The sequence below is a fragment of the Pseudonaja textilis genome, chromosome 18 (genome assembly GCF_049901715.1).
Source record: "Pseudonaja textilis isolate UNSWEBS1 chromosome 18, rPseTex1.2, whole genome shotgun sequence".
NCBI classification, from domain to species: domain Eukaryota; kingdom Metazoa; phylum Chordata; class Lepidosauria; order Squamata; family Elapidae; genus Pseudonaja; species Pseudonaja textilis.
In genome coordinates, this window is record NC_142007.1 from 1364048 (window position 1) to 1383588 (window position 19541).

At 49.0% G+C, this 19541-nt stretch overlaps 1 protein-coding gene across 3 annotated transcripts in view; it reads right to left on the bottom strand.

Moving 5' to 3' along the window:
* The window catches only part of VPS13D (vacuolar protein sorting 13 homolog D), a 74254-nt gene that overhangs the window by 21673 nt on the left and 33040 nt on the right, over nucleotides 1–19541 (bottom strand). For all 3 annotated transcript variants that reach the window (XM_087915195.1, XM_087915193.1, XM_087915194.1), the window contains 25 exons: nucleotides 18132–18237; nucleotides 17291–17443; nucleotides 16034–16169; nucleotides 15863–15910; nucleotides 15006–15156; nucleotides 13990–14200; nucleotides 13054–13301; nucleotides 12267–12458; nucleotides 11558–11684; nucleotides 11206–11348; nucleotides 10517–10647; nucleotides 10186–10361; nucleotides 9956–10079; nucleotides 8672–8907; nucleotides 7962–8070; nucleotides 7270–7433; nucleotides 6884–6992; nucleotides 6527–6706; nucleotides 5495–5602; nucleotides 5203–5352; nucleotides 3747–3896; nucleotides 2796–2892; nucleotides 1833–1981; nucleotides 1406–1540; nucleotides 719–886 (listed from right to left, as the gene is read on the bottom strand). In XM_087915195.1, the coding sequence (XP_087771321.1) occupies nucleotides 719–886; nucleotides 1406–1540; nucleotides 1833–1981; nucleotides 2796–2892; nucleotides 3747–3896; nucleotides 5203–5352; nucleotides 5495–5602; nucleotides 6527–6706; nucleotides 6884–6992; nucleotides 7270–7433; nucleotides 7962–8070; nucleotides 8672–8907; nucleotides 9956–10079; nucleotides 10186–10361; nucleotides 10517–10647; nucleotides 11206–11348; nucleotides 11558–11684; nucleotides 12267–12458; nucleotides 13054–13301; nucleotides 13990–14200; nucleotides 15006–15156; nucleotides 15863–15910; nucleotides 16034–16169; nucleotides 17291–17443; nucleotides 18132–18237 (3701 nt within the window). The remainder of the gene's footprint in view (nucleotides 1–718; nucleotides 887–1405; nucleotides 1541–1832; nucleotides 1982–2795; nucleotides 2893–3746; nucleotides 3897–5202; nucleotides 5353–5494; nucleotides 5603–6526; nucleotides 6707–6883; nucleotides 6993–7269; nucleotides 7434–7961; nucleotides 8071–8671; nucleotides 8908–9955; nucleotides 10080–10185; nucleotides 10362–10516; nucleotides 10648–11205; nucleotides 11349–11557; nucleotides 11685–12266; nucleotides 12459–13053; nucleotides 13302–13989; nucleotides 14201–15005; nucleotides 15157–15862; nucleotides 15911–16033; nucleotides 16170–17290; nucleotides 17444–18131; nucleotides 18238–19541) is intronic.

The following is a 19541-nucleotide window of genomic DNA, read 5'->3' on the forward strand; positions in this document are numbered from 1 at the left end:
CAGAATGACAAGAGTTGGAAAGGACCTTCGAGGTCTTCTAGTCCAACCCCCTTGCTCAAACAGGAGACCCCGGACCAATCGATCGATCGATCAATCAGAACAGACCTGGGAATTTGAAGGTCTTCTAGTCCAACCCCCATTTGAGACACATGGCTGTCCAGTCTCTTCTTAAAAACCTCCAGTGATGGAAAGACCTGCAAATTCTAGTGGCAAGCAGTTGCACTGGTGAATGCAGAACCCACAGCTTCCTTCCTTCCTTCCTTCCATCCATCCATCCATCCATCATGTACCCTCTCTCTCTCTTAGAATCATAGACTCCTAGGGCTAGGTGGGACCTTGGAGGTCTTCTAGTCCAGCCACCTGTCCAGGCAGGAGATCCTATATCATTTCAGACAAATGGCTGTCCAGTCTCTTCTTAAAAACCTCTAGCTCACACAACTCCTGGTGGCAAGCTGTTCCACTGGTTAATTGTTCTAAATTCCAATAAAGTTTTCTTTAATTCCTCTCCTTGGTAAACTTCCCCCCTATTATTTCGTCCTGCCTGGGTGTTGTGGAGAATAACTAAAGCTTAGTTAAGGGTGTCACGACAGCAGTTCATAAGTGGACCCCCCTCCTCGCTGGGACAGCCTTTCAAGGATTGGAAGACTGCTATCGTGGCACCCCGAGTAGCCTTCTCTTCGGACGGTCGTTAAGCGAGCTCTGTCAGAACTGTGCCTACCTTTGCTGCGGAGTTCGACACGCCGTGGGCCACGTTCCGTATCAGTCCGCCGACGTTGCCGTATTTGATCAGCCCGGTGACTCCTTCGGAAACGTCGTTTAAGAGCCCCATGGGGTTACCCAGGAAGTCCACCGAGCTCAGGATCCTGGCCGCTTGGCTGAGCAGCTCCTGGGGAAACACGAGGCGGACGTCGCAACGCAGAGCTCGCCGGTGGAACTCACAAACGCTCGGGGATGGCCGCCCCGCGAGAAGGGGAATCCAAAGAAACGGGGGGGGGGACGGGGGGGACTTTCCCTGATGGAGGAGAAAGCTCTTACCAGGGTGGCCTGGTTCAGAGAAATCACTTGGAGATGGGAGGATGGACGGATGGGAGGATGGAAAGAAGGATGGAGGGATAGATGGATGAATGGGAGGATGGATGGATGAATGGGAGGATGCACAGATGAATGGATGGATTGGAAGGATGGATGGATAGATGGATCGATGGAAGGATGGGATGAATGAATGGACAGATAGATGGATAGATGAATGGATGGATGCATGGATGGATGCATGGATGGATGGAAAGAAGGATGGATGGATGGATGAATAAATGAATGGATGGATAGACGGATGTTTACAGGACTGGAAAGCAAAGCAGATCTGGGGCAAAAGAAAAACCCTCCATGCACCCTGGGAGCGACTTACTTCCTGAAAGTGCTTGAGAATGTCGTTGACGATGAAGCTCTTGGTCTCGTAGGGGTGAACCCGGGTGTAGGGATCCAGATCTATGACGGCGTCTTCGAAACGGACAAGAGGGAAGCCCAGGGTGCTCTTCAGCGCCTGAGCCACAATATCCGGGGGGAGAAAAAAACCCTGTCACCTGCTAGGTCTTTCCTTCTGTGAATGACCTACAAGGTCCCTTCCAACTCCTCTTGATCTGAATCTATCCGCCCCAACTCCTTTCCCTCGAGGCGACACAGGTTGTAGAATTATAAAATCTCGGTACAGAATGATCCACAGGAGCTCTTATTAAACAGGACTTAAGTTTAATGAACACACACTCACACCCACACTCACACACAACATCCCCCCCCCCAAAAAAAAATTGTTTAAGACATCCACAAAGTCTTGCCTTCAGATCCAGGGGGAGCTTGCTAGAGGTAAAAACGCTCAGTTTTATTTGGGGGATGCTAATTTTGAGGTTTTCAAAGTAGTATCGCTTCCGGGCAGGCTCTTGACCGGCGGGCTTTTCGTGAAGGTTTTCGTCGTAATTTTCAACCTCTGCAAGGGAGGTTCAAAGAAGAGAGGAAGAAAAAGAAAAAGAAGAAAAGGAAAAGAGGAAGAAAAAGAAAAAGAAGAAAAAAAAAAAGAGGAAGAAAAAGAAAAAGAAGAAAACAAAAAGAGGAAGAAAAAGAGAGAGGGAAAAAAGGAAAAAGTTATTTAAGCTGCAACGGAGCCCAACATTTCCGTTGCTAAGTGAGACACTCGTTAAATGAATCCCCTCCCTTCCCCATTTTACAGCCTTCCTTGCCAACGTTGTTAAGTGCATTTTGCCCTGTTTTGCAGCCTTTCTTACTACGGTTGTTAAGTAAACCACTGCAGTTGATAAGTGAGTAACACGGTCGTTAAGTAAATCTGGCATTACCCCCCCCCCAAAAAAATTAAAACTTGGCTCATCAGAAGGTCGCAAAAGTGTCACCCCGGGATGTTGCAACCGTCGTAAATACGAGTCAGTTGCCCAAGCGCCTTGCATTTGGATCGCGCAAACGCAGGGACACTGCGACGGTCGTTAAGCGTGAAAAACATTCCCGCACCCCCCCCTTTTTTCTGCGCCGTTGTAACTTTGAACGGTCACTAAATGAACTCATTGTAAGTCGAGGACCGTCTGCACAAGTGGAAGCAAAAAGAGTGAGGTGGATTTTGAAAGATCATTTGGAAGGAACGTCGCCGTAAGACGTTCTCTTTTTAAAAAAATATTTTTTGGGGCGGGGTGGTGGTGGAAAGTAACAGCCTCGGATTAGCGGCGGGTAAAAAAAAGCCGCATTTTGCCGAATGGTTTTTCAGGATCCACCGAATTTCGCGGGAAGAAACGTACCTGATTCTGTCTGGTTGCAGCCGAAGAAACTGAGAAGTTTCAGGAGCAGCTTCTCCTCGATTTGAACGGTGAATCTGCTCGCCGTGACCATCAGGTGCTACAGAGGATAAACAGATAACAATCGGAGCTGGGAGGGGCCGTGTAGGTCATCTAGACCAACCCCGCCCCCTGCCCAAGCAGGAGGCCCTGCGCCATTTCTGACAGGTGGCCAGTCCAGTCTCTTCTTGAAAGCTCCCACAAACTCCCTTCTGCTGGAACCGAAGAGGACGATTTCAACCCACTGGGAAAGAGGAGACGAAAGGAAAAGACACCAAGAGGTGACCCTGAATCGCGAGGGGGCCCCTCCCGCAAATAAATGTGATCGTAATGGCAAAAGGTTGCAAACGAATGGCATTTCAGGAGAACCTCGCCAGGCTGGAATTCAAGTTCAGAGATTCCTTAGGTGACCTCAGAAGGAATACATCCAAATAAAGGCGGTTGTCCCATAAAATCAGAATTATGAGGCCCCGGATGCTCTCTGAGCTTGGCTGTTTTCTCGCAGACCTTTCATGACCCAACTAGGTAACAACATCGGTGCTAGAAGGGAGGGAGGTTTGCAGGGAGGAGGAAGAGGAGGAAGAAGAGGAGGAAAAGGAGGAGGAGGAGGAGGAGGAGGAAGAGGAGGAGGAGGAGGAAGAGGAGGAGGAGGAGGAGGAAGAGGAAGAAAAGGAGAAGTTGGAGGAGGAAGAGGAAGAGGAGGTTTGCAGGGAGGAGGAATAGGAGGAAGAAGAGGAGGAAAAGGAGGAGGAGGAGGAGGAAGAGGAAGAAAAGGAGGAGGAGGAGGAAGAGGAAAAGGAGGAGGAGGAGGAGGAGGGCTGTGGAGTCCTTGGTACTCTCTGAGCTCGGCTGTTTATTTTTTGCAGACCTTTCACGGCCCAGCTAGGTAACGTCATCAGTGCTCGAACGGATTACCTTGTATATGTCACTTAGGGGACTTTTGCTGGGGAACTTCATAGCGTTCAGCTGCACGGCTGGGCCCGTTTCGGCCGCTTCATTCTCACCCAGCTTGGGGGTGAGGAAAAGCATGAAGGGCTGAGTGGTGCGGAGAAGTTGGTTATCTACCTGGGAAGAGGGGAAACACATCGTCAGACGCCAGGCTGTCAACAGCTCTGCTATTAAAACAGAGGCCAAAAATATCATCCATAGACAAGCCCGCCGAGGAAGCTTACAGAATGCCAGAGCTGGAAGGGACCCGGGAGGTCTTCTAGCCCAACCCCCGGGTCAAGCAGGAGACCCTAGGCCATTCCAGAGAAACGGCCGCCCAGAGTCTCGAGCGTTTGAGCACCTACGATTTCTGGAGGCAATTTCTGTTCCACTGGATAATTGTTTCAACTTTCAGGAAGTTTCTCCTTCATTTCAGGTTGCTGAATTTTCATCCTTTGCTTCTTCTCCTGCCTTCTGGGGCTCTGGGAAATCATTTGGCCCCTTCCTCTTCTTTGGGGCAGCCCCTCAAATACTGGAAGGCTGCTATCGTGTCATCCCACTGGTCCTTCTCCTTGTTAGGTTAGGCCAGGGCTCTCCAAACTTGGCCCCTTTAAGACTTGTGGACTTCAACTCCCAGAATTCCTCCTCCAGTCAGGTTAGCTCAGGGATTCTGGGAGTTGAAGTCCCACAAGTCTTAAAGCTGGAAAGTTTTGAAGACCCTGTCTGTCTGTCTGTCTATCTATCTTCTATTAATCAATCTATCTATCTATCTATCCATCCATCCATCCATCCATCCATCCATCTATCTATCTATCTATCTATCTATCTATCTATCTATCTATCTATCTATCTATCTATCTACCTATCATCTATCTATATCAGGGCTCTCCAAACTTGGCCCCTTTAAGACTTGTGGACTTCCAACTCCCAGAATTCCTCCTCCAGTCAGGTTAGCTCAGGGATTCTGGGAGTTGAAGTCCCACAAGTCTTAAAGCTGGAAAGTTTTGAAGACCCTGTCTGTCTGTCTGTCTATCTATCTTCTATTAATCAATCTATCTATCTATCCATCCATCCATCCATCCATCCATCCATCCTCTATCTATCTATCTATCTATCTATCTATCTATCTATCTATCTATCTATCTACCTATCATCTATCTATATCAGGGCTCTCCAAACTTGGCCCCTTTAAGACTTGTGGACTTCCAACTCCCAGAATTCCTCCTCCAGCCATGTTAGCTCAGGGATTCTGGGAGTTGAAGTCCCACAAGTCTTAAAGCTGGCAAGTTTGGAGACCCTTGGATTAGACGTACGTAGCTCCCTAAACGGTTTGTTGCATGGTTTAGCCTCCTGCCCCCTAATCCTCTCTCTTGTCCTTCTCTGCACCCCATCCTTGGACCGGTCCTCAGGTGAGCATAGTGAGGCCACCTGTCCTTTCACTTACCTGCACGTCCTGTATGCTCAGTTCCAGCACCTGACTGGCCGACAGCTGGGTGAAGTGGACGGTGATGCCCACGAAACTCGCAAAGATCAGCTCCTCGGGGGCCTTGTTGACCAAAGACAAGCCGATCCCTCCTTCTAATTTCAGCTGGACCTGCGAAAGGGCGACACACACACACACACACACACACACACACACACACACACACACACACAGAAGAGGTGTTGTTGTTGTTGTCGTTCTTTGGGAAGGAATGGCAACCTCCAGGCCAGAGCCGTTTTCCGCCAAAACTCACTTCCAACTCTTGTTCCAGGTCTGGGTTTTTCAATTTCCACAGGTCCTGGTCCAACTCCTCTCCTTCGTACGAGAGACGCTCATTCCGGCGCTGGTTGAAATCGGTGATCTAATACGGGAGGCACAGATAGGAGGAGGCTTTTCGGGCGGCAATTCTAGGAAATGCACAATTGTCGAGGGTTGTCTGTACACAGCACGGGTCTTGTGGGTTTCAAGCTATGGGATGACAAGAAAATCTCTCTTTTTCTTTCCCCCTCTCTCTCTTTCTCTCTCTCTCTTTTTCTCTTCTCCCCTCTTCTCCCTCTCTCTTTCTCTCCCCCTCTCCTCTTTCCCTTCCCCTCTTTCTTTCTCTCTCTCCTCTCTTTTCCCCTCTCTCTTCTCTCTCTCTCTTTTTCTCTTCTCCCCTCTTTCCCTCCCTCTTCTCACTCTCTCTTTCTCTCCCTCTCTTTCTCCTCTTTCCCTTCCCCTCTTTCTTTCTCTCTCTCTTTCCCCGTTTCTCACTCTCCTCTTTTCTCTTCTTCCTCTTTCCCTCCCTCTTCTCACTCTCTCTTCTCTCCCTCTCTTTCTCCTCTTTCCCTTCCCCCTTTCTTTCTCTCTCTCCTCCTTTCCCTCTCTTTCTCTCTCTCTCTCTTTCTCTCCTCTTTTCCCTCCCTCTTCTCTCTCTCTTTCTCTCCTCTCTTTCTCCTCTTCCCTTCCCCCTTTCCTCTCTCCTCTCATTCTCTCTCCTTTTCTTTCTCTCTCTCTCTTTCCCCTCTTTTCTCTCTCTTTCTCCTCTCTTCTCTCTTTCCCCTCTTTCTTTCTATCTCCTCTCTTCTCCTCTCTCTCTCTCATGCTCTTTCCTCCTCCTCTCTTTCTCTCCCCCCATTCTTTCTCTCATTCTTTCTTCTCTCTCTCTCTCTGGATCTTGGGAGGTGCTTTTGCACTTAAAACTATTGAAGACAAACGAGCACTTGGAGGTGGGGGATTTATCACTCTGTTTCGGAGGCTCAGATCAAATTAAAAAGAACAAATCAATAAAAGCACAGGCCGTTACCTGGAGCACTCTGGTCGGGCCATCCGGAATAACCTGGACCGCCAGGGCTCCAGAACCAGGCCGCATCTTCTGGTTGATGAATCGCTGCTCTGACGGGACCGGACTCAACTGTTCAAGGGAGGTGTCAGGTCCGAGAACTACTTCCGCCCCGTCCCGAAGCCCGGCTCTGCCTCCTTTGGCCTAAGGAGAAGACAAGATGACCAGAGGAAGAAGAAGACAAACCGGAAACCCAGGCAACACCCCTTAAACAGACACAGATCGACGGAGTTGGAAGGGACCTTGTAGGTCATCTAGTCCAACCCCTGCCCCCGCCCAAGCAGGAGACCCTACCCCGCTTCCGACAGACCCCTCGCCTACCTGCACCGCGAGTCCCTGCAGGCCGCACAGAAGTTTCCCATCGCGGAAGCTCCAGGTTTGAGTCGTGCTTCTCCGCCGGTCTGGTTTCCTCAGCATCAGGGGCTCGTATCTAGGGCAGGAGGAACAACGTCCGTCGGTCAGAACAGAGGCGGAAGGGGGCTGCGGAGGTCTTCTAGTCTAGCCGCCTGCGGAAGCCGGAGATTCTAGACCATTTCAATGGGTTAGTCAATCCATCCATCCATCGATCAGAACAGAGCCGGAAGGGACGGTCTTCTAATCCCTTAGCAACCGCCGCGCTTAGCAACGGAAAATTCGGGCCCAGCTACCTGTACAGGACGCTCCAACCGAGCGTCCGAGATGGAGAGAAAACCGTGAGCTTCGCCCACCTGTTGTCCGTCACAGCGGCCAACCCAGCGATGTCCAGAATCATGGAGGACTCGGCCGAGCGAGGCGGGGAAGGTTTATTCGGGGGACGGGGGACGGCCGAGCCTTCGTGGCACAGCATGCCGGTCCCTGTCATTCTCCACAGCTGAGAGCGTTTCCCAGGTTCCTGCGAAGGGGCGGAAAAAGTGTGTGTGGGGGGAGGCTGAATGAAACCGAGAGGCTGCACGTCAGTTTTAGCCTCTTCGAGACAGAGTCTTGGGGTTGAACAGTCCTTGGGGGCTCCCTGAGCTGGGTGGTTTGCTCGCAGACGTTTCCAGGACCCAACTAGGGAACATCATCAGGGCTAGAAGGGAGGGAGGTCTGAAGAGAGGAGGAGGAAGTGGCTTGTGGGGTCCTTGGAGCACTCTGAATTTGGTTGCTTGCTTGCAGATGTTTCTTGAGAGGAGGAGGAGGAGGAGGAGGACTGTGGGATCCTTGGGGGCTCCCTGACCATGCTGGTTTGCTTGCAGACGTTTCCATGACCCAACTAGGGAACGTCATCAGGGACAGCGCATGTGGGAGTACACAGTACAGACAGGAGGCAGTGACCAACTTACCAATTCTCGCTTGACCGCAGAATCATGCTGGCGAGCAGGTAACAGAGGCCGTCCTAGTGAAAGGACTTCTCCTGGTTCAACCCGGTGAAGTTTCCTACCTTTTTCTTTAGGATGACTCTCTGCGTCTTGGGAGAAACATCCAGAACCAGCTCCGCGCAGTCCAGATCCTTGTAGGTAGCAACAGGCCTTCCGGTCTCTTCCTGGACCCTAGGATTTCGAAGGAAATTGAGGAGGAAGGGTAAGACCGAGTCCAGAGGAAAATCACCGATTTTAGCTTGATTGAAAATCGGGGTGGAAAAAGCTGGCTTGGACATCGAGAATATTGCTGGAATCGGGGATCGTTGAATGAAAAGGAGGCGTAGGGGCGACGTGACGGCAGCCTTCCAATATCTGAGGGGCTGCCCCAGTCAAGCTATTCTCCAAAGCACCGCAAAGCAGGACAACGAAGAATGGATGGAAACTCATCAAGGAGAGGAATGGGAATCCTTCCCTTCCCCACCATCCAGTCAAGAACCGAGGAAGCTTCTTGGATGAGAAGCAAAATGTCTTTTGAAAAACCAGGAAGTCCAGTTGCCTTTTGGAAAAAAAAAAAAACACTTTTGGGATAATTGAGGGGGGAAGAAACCTGGAATGAAGGAGAAATTCCCCGCGAGTGAGAACTATGAATTGGTGGGACAGAACAGCGGGTGCTTTTAAGCAGAGACTGGACAATTCTGACTTTGTGCCTAAGCAAAAAATGTTCACTGTGACCGCAGCGGTTAGTTGGAGGGGTTTTACTAAGGGATTGAACCTTTTTACGTGTTTTTACCCCGAAAAGGTGTACGTGGCCGCGATGTAGATGAAGTTTTCGTAATACAGCTGCTTGCTTTCTTGAAAGTCGTTCATGCAGCAGGTGACTTCGGACGAGCCAGCTCCTTTGACGGTCAGAGTGACGTAAGGCGGGAGGGTGGGCTCATCCCAGGCGTAGTCCAAAGAGGTGGAGGGCTTCACTTCGGTGCTGAGACGTGGCTCGGCCACACCGTGCTGGGCGAACACGACTGGGACCTGGGAGGAAAGGCGGAGAGAACAGCAATGAAGGTTCGCTGTCAGGGCCCCGGATGATAGGCTCAAGATCCAGATGGAACTTGACAAGACTGGAACACTCGGCCCTATCTGACAAAATGAAGTTTAACGTAGAGAAAAGTCAAGTCTTACACTTAGGCAAGAAAAACCAAAAGGACACAGATAGACTGGGGGAAACCAGGACTCAATAGCAGGAACTGGGAGAGGGATCTTGGAGTCTCAGTGGACAACCAGCTAAATAGGAGCCAGCCGTGTGCGGCAGCAGCCAAAAAAGCCAACGCAATCCTTAAATTGCATTAACAGAGGGATACAATCCAGATCGAGGGAGGCACTAATACCACTCTATAAAGCCTTAGTAAGGCCACACCTAGAGTACTGCATCCAGTTTTGGTCACCACACTAGAAAAAAAGGTCTTGAGACTCTAGAAAAAGGGCAGAGAAGAGCAACCAGGATGATGAGGGGATTGGAGGCTAAATAACATACGATGAACGGTTGCAGGAACTGGGCCTGGCTGGTCTAGGGAAGAGAAGGACCAGGGGAGGCAGGAGAGCAGCCTTCCAATATTTGAGAGGCTGCCACAGAGAGGAGAAAGGGGGTCAAGCTATTCTCCAAGGCACCCGAAGGTCAGACAAGGAATAACCGTTGGAAACTGACCAAAGAGAGATTCAACGTGGAAATAAGGAGAAATTCTCTGACAGTGAGGACAATCAATCGACAGAACAGAAGTTGCCTTCAGAAGTTGTGGGAGCTTCATCACTTGAGACCTTCAAGAAGAGACTGGACTACCATCTGTCAGAAATGGTGTAGGGTCTCCTGCTTGAGTGGGGGGAGTTGGACTAGATGACCTACAAGGTCCCTTCCAACAACCTGTAAGTAAGGATTGAAGGCCCGGAGACTAAAACATACAAAGAATGGTCCTTCAATCATTTCGTTAATCTATCCATCTCTGGGCATTGATATATCTTATTAATAGCGAAGCTGTTCATTTTCAGAAGCCCAACCCAGCGTCAATTTTTTTTTTTTTTTAACCTTAGAAAAGTTGTCGATGCGGTACGGAGGCGGGAACTTGTCGGTGTCGCTGAACGAGACGCAGTAGGTGGCTCTCTTCAAGGTGATCTCCACCTGGAGGAAGCAGCACTTCCCGAGCGTGTCCCTGCAGGGTTTCAAAGGCAAACGGTGTAAATATTGTTGTGTCTTTTGCAACCTGGAAAATTTGCAACCTGGCAGGGCGTGCGCACACACACACACACGACACACACCTCATGTTGATGTGGAAGGAATTGTTCTTGTTGACTTCAAAGCCTCCAGACCAAATGCAGTTGGGGACGTCCATCAGCCGGACGCACAGCAACTGGTCGTAGTCGTTGCGTGGCCAGTGGAAGACCACGCTGGAACCGGGGAGGGTGGAGAGGTAGCCCTCCGGATTGGATGTCCCCTAGCGGGGAGGGGAAGGAAAAGTCACAGGCAGCTCAACTCAACCAATCCAGGAACAGGGAATGCTGGGAGCTGAAGTCCACCCGCCTTCAAATGGCCGAGAAATCCTGAGGGGTTCTAGGAGGAGCGAAGGGCGAGGTTGGTTTCTTCTTTTACCTGTCCTCTGGCGAATGCCCTCTGCGCGAAGGCGAGGGTGTGCGAGGATTTATTGTCCAGCAGGTAGCGAGGGGCGAACGTCACCATGCAAGTATCCATGTAGCGACCTCTGCCCTTCTTAATGTCGATGCCTGGTTAAAACACATAGCTGGTCAGGACAGGAGAGCCAGAGTTCGGGCATCTAGCACAATTAACTTTTATTTCTTGGAGGGGAGGGCGGTCCTTGAGGCACTCTGAGCTTGGTGGGTTTTCTGGAGGACCTTTTGTGACCCAACTAGGCCACGTTATCAGTGCTAGAAGAGAGTGGTTTCTAGCACAAGACATTCCCTAGTTGGATCGTGAAACGTCTGCAAGAAAATCACCAAGCTCAGAGAGCACCAAGGACCCCATAGTCTTCCTCCTTCTCCTCCTCCCTGCAAAGCCCCTTCCCTTCTAGCACTGATGTTGTTACCTAGTTTGGTAATAAAACCAAGGAAACTACCAATGATCTCTCATTTCAGCCCTGAGCTATAAATACTCTCCTATATGTTGCTCCCCTTACCCCAAAGGCTCTGAGTGGCTAACTATAAAAACTTAAAAAGAAACTTTTTTAAAAAAAAAAACCATGACCCTCCAACCGAAAAGAATAATTAGATATAAAAATAAAATCCCAGCTGAGTTGCAAGAAGGAAAACAGAGAAAGACCCTACCGATATTATAAATAAGACCCGGTCGGTTTCCTTGCTGGATCACTTTAAGGGCTCGGACGCCGCTTCCTCCGTCCAAGGAGAAGGCCTGGCACCAGCCGGGCATCCCCTCGGGGTGGATACCTCTGCCAACTCTCATGGTACAACTGCATTAAGAAGAAAAGAAAATCAGAACAAATTTAAGTTCTCAACTCTCAGGTATTACGACGCGAGCTGTGAATTTGCTAGCAGGTATAACCTCGTTTGTCCCACCATTGCCTTCCTCTCGCAGAGAGGATCGAGTCGTAACAACGGAAGAGACACCCCGACACATCCCAACACACACACACACACACAGAGTCACAAAGAAGCTCACAGGTTTGGCTGCTCTTTGTCGGCGTAGCAGAAGAGGAGGGGGCTCAGGCTGCGGGCCAACTCGTGTTCTTCAAACTGGCCGGCCGCGTCGGTCTTTGCGTTTTCTTGCCGGAAAATTAAGGGCAACCCTTTGGATGCAAGTAAGAGATAATATTCAAACAGCTGGAATTGGGGAGTTTCGTGAGGAGGAGGAGGAGGAGGAGCAGGGGGACTGACACGATAGCGCTGTTTCAATATTGGAGGGGCTGCCCCAAAGAAGAGGGGGGGGGGGCGGCTTCCACTTATTTTCCAAAGCACCAGAAAGAAGCGACGGACGGAAATTCATCAAGGAGAGAATTCAACCTGGAATTACGGGGGAATTTGGTGACAATTTAATCAGGGGAACAAACTTGGCTCCAGAAGTTGTGAACTTTAAAAAAGAAATTAAAACAAGCGCATGTTTGAAATGGTGTAATAAGGCTTCCTGGCTGAACAGGGGGCTGGACTAGAAGACCTCCGAGGTCCCTTCCAACTCGGTTCATCGGTAAAAATCTGTAAATATTTCCCCCTCCCCACCTGTCCTCCTCGTTCTGCTCCAAGAGAAGAGAAAATGCAACGTAATCCTGTTTCCACATCCAGCCATTTCTCGAGTTCCACAAAATTAAGAATTTTTGGTGTGTGTGTGTGTGTGTGTGTGTGTGAAGGTACTTGGAGGTTTGAGCCGAATTCACCTGTTTTGTTGATGAGCCAGTAAGGAGCCGAGATGAATATCTTCAAGGCGCCTTTGGCTTGGCACACAATCCGGATAGTGAGGTTCAAGAGACGCCTGTTGTTGTCGTACAGCCTCATCCGCACCACGTAATTTTGTGTTCCCGGCGGGATCAGAAGCTCCTTGCAGTGGGTGAAGTTTTCGAGGGAGATCCCTGGCATCGAGGCAGAAGGAAGTTAATGGTACCGAAATAAATAAAGAACAGTTCCGGATTGTAGTACAGGCGGGCCTAGACTTCCAGCGTTTCATTTAGGGACGCTTCAAAAGACACCAAAAAGGTTTGCAAAATCATTTTAGGACACGTTGTATGACCGTTGCAACTTACGACCGTGATGGGCAGAGTCCATTACGGCCGCAGGTCAAGGGACTAGCTGTAGATGTAACTCATTTTAAAATTAGATTTTAAAAAATGATTAAGGCAAAATTAGACTCACTTCTAAAGGCAAAATTAGACTCACTTCTAAAGGCAAAATTAGACTCACTTCTAAAGGCAAAATTAGACTCACTTCTGAAAGGAAAAATAAGATTCTTGAAAGAAAGGCAAAAGTAATTTTTTAAAAAATTATTGAAACAAAATTAGACTCACTTCTTAAGGCAAAATTAGATTAAAAAAAAGATTCTTAAGGCAAATTAAAGATTTTGGGAGACCAACGTGACCGGATCGATTTGCAGACGGGCATCATCAGCGGCTAGCCGGATTGGAACCGGCGACCCCGAGGAAGTTTGCAAAAGCGGCGCTTTGCCCTTACCGAGTTCGATGTTCTGCGAGGTGTCGGCAGTGTGCAGGACGGCTTCCTTCCTGGGTTTCAGGGTCCCGTTGATCGGGGCACCCTTGACGTAGAACTCCAGCTCGCAAGGGAGCAAGTTGCACAGCACCACGGTGGGCAGGAGATAAACGGTGTGTCCCGGCTGGCGGAAAATCTGCTTGGCGCTGTCCGAGAAGATGCTGGAAGGCATGTAGTCTGGATAATTCTCTTTCTTGATAGCCACACAAAACCTACAAAGGGGTGAGGTGGGGGAGACAACGGGAGGCGGTTTAAAGAGGTGTGTGTGTGTGTGTATGTGTGTGTGTCTTTTGGGAGGCTCTTATGAACTATCCATGTCCTAGAGTTACGACCGAAAGTGAGGGAGCCCGAAACAGCCCGAAACCAACTCCTTGTCCCAATAAAACCCCTTTTATTTAGTGTACAGGGAATTTCTCTCCAGCAAAGTCCTGGCCAACGGTCTTTCAAGAGAGTTCACAGCTACGGACCTTTTATCAGGCTTGGAGTGTTGCCGGGCCGATATCTTTCAGACGCCGAGCTGTAGCAGATAACGCTTGGCAAGAATTCGGGAACAGAATGAATGAATGGTCTCCTGCAAAACCCCACGCCCCTTTGGCCATTCGCTGTCCACCTGTGGCTTTACTCCCGAGTCGACCCTTGTTCCCCAGCTGTTTTCCTTCTTCTGGCAGCTCTGTGCATGTGCACACTGGGAACAGGCTCCAGCTGTTCTTCTTCCCCACTGATCTCCGACTCCGAAGGCAGCTGATAACTGTCGGACGGCCGCGGCCCCATCTCCGCCTCCGATGCAGAGCCGGCGACAGAGCCTTCCCTAGACTCCAGGCCACGACCTCACCCGAAGAACCGACTCACCGGGAGAATTGGCTCAATGAAAGAATGGCCTCACCTGGACCGTCGACTCACCTGAAGAACCGGCTGTGGTCCAGCTCCATGGAGTGACACTCCCTCTCGCTGCTGCTGACCTCCAAAGTCTTCTGGACATTCGTCCAGTGGATGGGAGATTTGCAGAAAAAGACGCCGGTGCCTTTCGGCCTGGCCTGGAGGCGCCAGGAAGTCAGGTGCAAGGGGATGGCGAAAGAGTCCCCTGGCATCACCGCGGGGAGCAGGACAGGTTCTGCACGCAGGTAGGAAAGAGCACGTATTATTTCTGAGGTCTCCACTCAGCTGGCTGGGTTGTTGTTTCTGTTTTTTTTATTTTCTTTTTCTTCCCAACGTTTCATTGCCCGACGTGATTAGAGATCTGTAAGAGCAGCTTGGTTTGCGGGCGATTCTCAAATTCATCCCTAACACAGGGGGCTTTTCCCCTCCCTCTCTGGCTAAAATGACTGGCCACACGTATCTCTTGGCCCCCTCCTCATTTTAGGAAGTCGTCACATAAAAGATCCAGTTTTGGTCGCCCCCCCCTTACAATAAAAAAAGAGATCGAGACTTTGGAAAAAGGACAGAGAAGAGCAACTAAGATGCTGGAAGATTTAAACAACAGTTGCAGGACCTGAGTTTGCCCAGTCTAGAAAAAAAGAAGGATTAAGGGGAGGGGGATATGATAGCAGCCTTCCAGGATTTGAGGGGCTGCCCCCAAGAAGAGGGAGGGAGTCAAGCTATTCTCCAAAGCCCCTGAAGGCAGGACAAGAAGCAACGGATGAGGGGAGAAGCAAACCTAGAATTAAAGAACAATTTTCGGACAGAGAGGACAATTAACCCGTGGGACAGCTTGCCACCAGAAGTTGTGGTTGCTCCATCCCTGGAAGGTTTTCCAGAAGAGAACCGGACAGCCATTTGTCTGGAATGATATAAGGTCTCCTGCTTGAGCAAGGGGTTGGACTAGAGGACCTCCGGGGTCTCTTCTAGCTCCGTTCTAATTGAAAAAACAAAACAAAAACCCGGCTGTTTTGTGGCTTCTGAAACTCTGAAGCACTTACTGTCCGGCGCTGAAGGACTGTCCAGCCGCAGTTCCATTGGCGTTTCAAGTTTGTTTTTCACAATCAGAGCTGAACGAACCGTGATCACCTTCCTGGCGCTGCCTTCCATGGTCACAGCGAACACCACTCGAACTGGAGGCAACGAAGAAAAACTGCAAAAATGTACAGAAATATATGTATTTAAAGAAAGATGGAAATGGAATCGACTTGCGGGCAGGGTGGGCACGAACGCAGGCCAATTCTGCAGCCACCTGCACAGGCTTTTACATCACAATGGTTTCCCTTAGTAAGATGCCATATTTTTTTTTTTTTAATGAGGAAATGTTTGTGCCTGAAGGTGTATTAAATACTGTGGTGTCTCCAACGAGGGGAGAGTTTGCATTGTGTATCCAGCCAGAGTGAATGTGGTGTTGGATGGGATGGTTTCATAAACCTCATTCTCTCCCTCTTTCACTCAGTGCTGGCTGAAACATGTTTGGAATATAGATTTTAAAAACAACGACCCAAAATCAGTCCCACGACTGATTTTGTCTTGCTCTATGGGTGCCCAAGGGACGCTCAGCTATGCTGGCTGGAGAATTCTGGGAGTTGAAGCCCACAAGTCTTCAAGTTTGGAGACCGCTGGCTTGGAATCAGGTAAGGGTAGCTGGAATCCAGGGGAAGTTGGACTTATAGTTTGCTTGCGGCTATGTAAGGATTCTCGGACAGTCCCTCTTTGGACCCCGCCCGCGGGTTCTGCCGCTCTTTCTCCTACACCTGGTTTGTGAAAGGCATGGTGGTTTAAACAAACCACAAAGTTGAACACAAGCAGGGCTAAATGAGAAACGGAAGGATGGAGGGAAGGAAATCCAACTTACGTAAACCTGTGGATGGATGATGTTGGTCCTACTAATGGGGCTGCCGACCTACGTAAAGAGCAAGAAAAAGAAAGTTGAATGCATCTGTGTGTGTGTGTGTTTTTATTGTTAAACATAAACTGCTCTTTTTTTTTTCTTGAAAAGAATAAAAGAATTCCAGCCTGAACTTACAGTTGAGGAAGAATTGCTTTTATCTGGAGCTGCATACCGGAAAAATATCCCCACTTTGTCAACGGACACAGGGTTGACGGCCTCCCAGCCGTTGACTCTCACTTGCAGCTGGTGAATTCTCAGGTCATGGGTATGCCTGGAGGGGTATTTTTTTTTAAAAAAAAATAAATCAATTTATGTGGAGACCGATGGAACGACGTTCAGGAGAGAGACTGGCCCAAATTTACATCCCAAATGAGGAAAATAATAATAATAATAATAATAATCCTTACATCTTTTCCACATTACAACCCCGAATCAAATGTTTAACCAAGTACAAAATGTTGTAATAAAGTGAGATTTAATAAGAATACAGGTGGTCCTTGATTTACAACGGTTCGTATAGTGACTATTCGAAGTTACGACGGCACTGAAACGAGTTATGACCATTTTTCACGCTTATGGCCACAGGGTCACGTGACTGCAACTCGGACACTCAGCAACTGGCTCATAATTATTTCTGATGGTTGCAGCATCCCGGGTCACCCAACGTCCATATGGGGAAGCCAGATTCACTTAACGACCGTGTTATTAACTTAATAAGCGCAGGGACTCACTTAGCAAATGTGGTGAGGAAAGCCGTAAAATGGAGGGCAAAATTCACTTTACAAATTTCTCACTTGGCGACCTAGCATTCTTTAAAAAGAACATCTAGTTTTGCTTTAATAATCATTTCTTTAAAAAATCTAGTTCTGCCTTAAGAATCTTTTCTTTTTTCAATCTAGTTTTGCCTTAAGAATCTTTTTTTTTTCAATCTAGTTTTGCCTTAAGAATCTTTTCTTTTAAATCTAGTTTTGCCTTAAGAATCTTTTTTTCAATCTAGTTTTGCCTTAAGAATCTTTTCTTTTAAATCTAGTTTTGTCTTAAGACTCTTTTTTTAAAAAAATCTAGTTTTGCCTTAAGAATCACTTTAAAAAAACAACAACAATCTTGGGCTCAACCGGAGTCGTAAATTCGAGGATTACCTGTGTAAGGATTAGCCTTTATACAATATGCACAAGGTGTGGTATGATTACTGCTGTTGGTTTAGGAGATTATATATTATACACGGATGCAGAGAGAGGCTACCAAATATACCCAACTGATGAGAAGAATCTTAAGAGGATAAATGATAAATATAAAATTCCTCCTTCGGTGCTAAACTAACCCTGGCAATCTAACAGATGTTCAGAAAAAGGTGAGAAAGACGCTGGCTTCCCCCGATCTCCCCTATCTCACCTGTGCCTCAGTTTCCCCTTGGCTTCGAAGGCGAAAGGGATCTCTTCCCCCGCGAGGACTTCCCGCCACTCGCTGACTTTATGGGCTTCGTCCAGAAACGTCTCCTTTTCCTCGGGCAGGACCGGAGGGCTCCCGCTGTGCAGGAGGGCCGCGCTGGAAAGCAAAGAACCGGGATCCTGAGTTCGAGTCCTGCCTTCGCTAGGGAAGCCAGCTTTGTGGGGGACGGATGGATGGACTTTGGGGCCAGTTTACTCTCCTTTATCTCAAGTCCGCTTCACAGGGTTGTTGTGATTGGGGGGTGGGGGGAGAAAACAGGAGGGAGGGAGGGAGGGAAAGTGTGTTGGATACGCTGGAGTGATTTGTAAGATGAATGCGGGAAGTCCTTGACTGACAACCGTTCGCTTAGCGGCCGTTTAGAAGTTGGAAAAAAAAGTGACCGAGAGGGCCGCCGTTTTTTTCACACTTGCGACCATTGTTAGCAAGCCCCTGGCCCACGGGATCAAAATTCAGACACTTGGGCACCGATTCGTATTTAGATGACGGTCACGGCATCTAGCGAGTCTCTTTTGCGACCTTCCGACAAGTGAAGTCCATGGGGGAAGGCTGGGTTCGCTTAACGACCGGCTAATGTATCGACTTGCAGGGATTCCCTTCACGACAGTGGCCAGAAAGCAAGAACTGGGCAAAGCTGACTTCACGCTTGTCTCCCTGGACGACAGAAATCCTCGGGGCTCCGTTGTGGTTGTAAGTTGAGGATTGCCTGTGCGGTCCGAGAAACCTCGGGCGCCATCAAAGGGCCGGCCGGAAGTCCCTCTCTGCCCCCCCCCCCCAGCTTCCTTACCGAGTTGGGGTGGTGGTCATCGTGGCAAACCAGAGGGTGCAACCGGTGTGATTCCGCAGGGCGAAAGCCACAAAGGGCTGCCTCCTCTTCGGGGCCTTCATTTCAGCTGCGAAAGGAAGGAAGGCAAGAAAAGGAAGAATGAACAAGTGAACGAGGCAGCGGAGTGCAGAGCTGGGCCTCGCTTACGAGGCTTAGACTCTTTTAACCGGGTCAGGAAGGGTCTTCCCCGTGGGGAGGGACGGGGGGGCGGTGTTTTTTGGAACAAGCAGGCACCTTCCCCAGTCTCAATGCCTGGGGCGAGTGGCCCCACTCCCATTTGAGAATTCCTCCCCCCAGATAATTTGAAAGGAGGGAAGGAAAAAGGGAGGGAAAGGAAAGGAGGAAGAGGGAAGGGAAAGAGAGAAGGAAGGGGAAAGAGAGAAGGAAAGGAAAGGAAAGGAAAGGAAAGGAGGAAGAGGGAAGGGAAAAGAAAGGAGGAAGACGAAGACGAAGATGAAAGGGAGAAACGCATATAACACAAACCAAACCCAGCATGTGAAACCCAGGATCTATATCTGGGCCAAGCTTCCTGAAATAGCTAATCTGATCAAGAAATATTTTTTTGTGAAAAAATAAATAAATATCTGGTGCATTTTACTAGGAAAACATTGACACCAATTAAGTTTTCGGGTTAGTATTTTTGACTTCCAACTCCCAGAATTCCTCAGAATGACAGAGTTGGAAGGGACCTCGGAGGTCTTCTAGACCAACCCTCTGCTCAGCCAGGAGACCCTAGACCATTTCAGTCAATCAGAATAAAGCTGGAAGGGACCTCGAAGGTCTTCTAGTCCAACCCCTTGCTCAGGCAACCATTTCAGGCAGGTGGCTGCCCAGTCTCTTCTCAAAAACCTCCAATGATGAAGCAACCACGACAAGTCGTCCCACTGGTTCATTTGTTCTGACTGCTATCAATCAATCAATCAATTTTTTTAAAACCAATTGTTCTCTTCATGCTGGCTGAGGAATTTTGGGAGTGGAAGGTTCCACAAAGTCTCAAAAATTGCCACTGAATCTGAATCAAGAACGGGAATGTATATATATATATATGTAGGTCTAGGTGTGTTCGGGTCTTTTCCCGTGTAAGATTAAGAGTATCTTGGCGACATTTCGGCGAGATCCCAATCGCCATCCTCAGGCTGGTGCTTTCGGCTTCGTGCCAGTGCAAGCAGTGTGTGTGATCGGAGCTGCCGTCTCTCTATAAATACTGGTGGTGGGGGCTGGTGTGCTGGGCTGCTGCCTCTTGATTGGTTGATGGTGTTGATGTTGGTATAATGGGCTGTGTGATGGCCTTGTGAGTTTTGTTGTGGAGATATCCTGGATCTTGTGCTGTAATCTCCTGTACCCGTGAAAATCTACGAACTATCTATCTAT